Source organism: Talpa europaea (genome assembly GCF_964194135.1).
Source record: "Talpa europaea genome assembly, chromosome: 12".
In the NCBI taxonomy this organism is placed as follows: domain Eukaryota; kingdom Metazoa; phylum Chordata; class Mammalia; order Eulipotyphla; family Talpidae; genus Talpa; species Talpa europaea.
Genome location: NC_140079.1, coordinates 44,591,096 through 44,592,583, shown reverse-complemented (window position 1 = coordinate 44,592,583; position 1,488 = coordinate 44,591,096). Strand labels below are relative to the sequence as shown.

The 1,488-nt window shown below is 40.9% G+C and overlaps 1 protein-coding gene across 1 annotated transcript; it reads left to right on the top strand.

Moving 5' to 3' along the window:
* Positions 1-269: 269 nt before the first annotated feature.
* LOC311181547 (olfactory receptor 7A10-like) lies at positions 270-1,109 on the top strand (the record flags this gene model as incomplete). The annotated part of the gene is made up of 1 exon (XM_084249997.1): positions 270-1,109. One exon carries the CDS (start codon positions 270-272, stop codon positions 1,107-1,109), a length of 840 nt encoding a protein of 279 aa, XP_084106123.1.
* Positions 1,110-1,488: the final 379 nt, after the last annotated feature.

The following is a 1,488-nucleotide window of genomic DNA, read 5'->3' as shown; positions in this document are numbered from 1 at the left end:
ATTCTATATCAAAGGTGTCACTGAGTATCCCCTAGAGGAAAGCATACACAAAGCATTATAATTAACTTCATATAAAAATATAAATGGAGGCATATCAGGTAGGTTAGTAACACAAGTTTATAAAAATAAATGTTGTTATTTCCTGTTTTCCTGCAAGTTACCTGCACTATACGAAAACAATCAATGATACACAAGGTTCAGAATTTCTGCTCCTGAGATTTTCAGAAGAGGCAGAATTCCAGCCCCTCATACTAGGGATTTTCCTCGCCATGTACCTGATCACTGTGTTTGGAAACCTGCTCATCATCCTCGCCATCAGCTCAGACTCACACCTCCAGACGCCCATGTACTTCTTCCTCTCCAACCTGTCCTTTGTGGACATCTGTTTCACCTCCACCACCATCCCCAAGATGCTGGTGAACCTCCAGACACAGAGCAAAGCCATAACCTATGAAGGTTGCATCACACAGGTGTATTTTTTCTTACTGTTTGGAGGGTTGGATGGCTATCTCCTCACCGTGATGTCCTATGACCGCTTTGTGGCCATCTGCCACCCCCTGCACTACATGGTCATCATGAATCCCCGGCTGTGTGGGCTGCTGGTTCTGGTCTCCTGGATTGTCAGTGTTCTGTATTCCTCAACACAAAGCTTAATGTTGTTACGGCTGTCCTTCTGTACAGATATGGAAATCCCACACTTTTTCTGTGAACTCAATCAGGTGATCAAACTGGCCTGTTCTGACATTTTGCTCAATAACATGGTGATGTATTTGGGAGCAATCTTACTGGGTGGCGGTTCCCTCTATGGTATCCTTTACTCTTACTCTAAGATAGTTTCCTACATCCGTAGAATCTCTTCAGCTCAGGGCAAGTATAAAGCATTTTCCACCTGTGCATCTCACCTCTCAGTTGTCTCCTTATTTTATTGTACAAGCCTCGGAGTGTACCTTAGCTCTGCTGCCCTCCAAAGCTCACGTTCAAGTGCAATAGCCTCAGTGATGTACACTGTGGTCACACCCATGCTGAACCCCTTCATCTACAGTCTGAGGAACAAAGACATAAAGGCAGCTCTGAGAACATTCATTTTAAAGAGAACTGCAAAAAGATAATTGTCCCAAGGCAAAAGAAGCACCCATAATTTTAGAAACAGAGACTGGTAGATATTGGTCTTAATTGAGCAAACTAAAAGGGATAGCTTGCTCTTTTATTTTACTCTTTATCATGGAATTTCTTCTTGTACCTCAATTTCTCTGTTCAATTTATGTAACTCACTCTATTGAACTTTTTGTTCTTTCTGATCTAACAGCTTTTCCTCTTTGGTTTTCCAACTTTACCAAAATTGTTCCAAACTTAAATCAGAAAATTGTAGATAAGAGAGACAACTGGATTTTTAGAATAATTTTTCACAAATGCCATTTAGCATACCAGATACTTTGTTTGTTGAAGTTAAATATTATCAAGTTCTACTACCCCTGAGGCAAAAGCTTC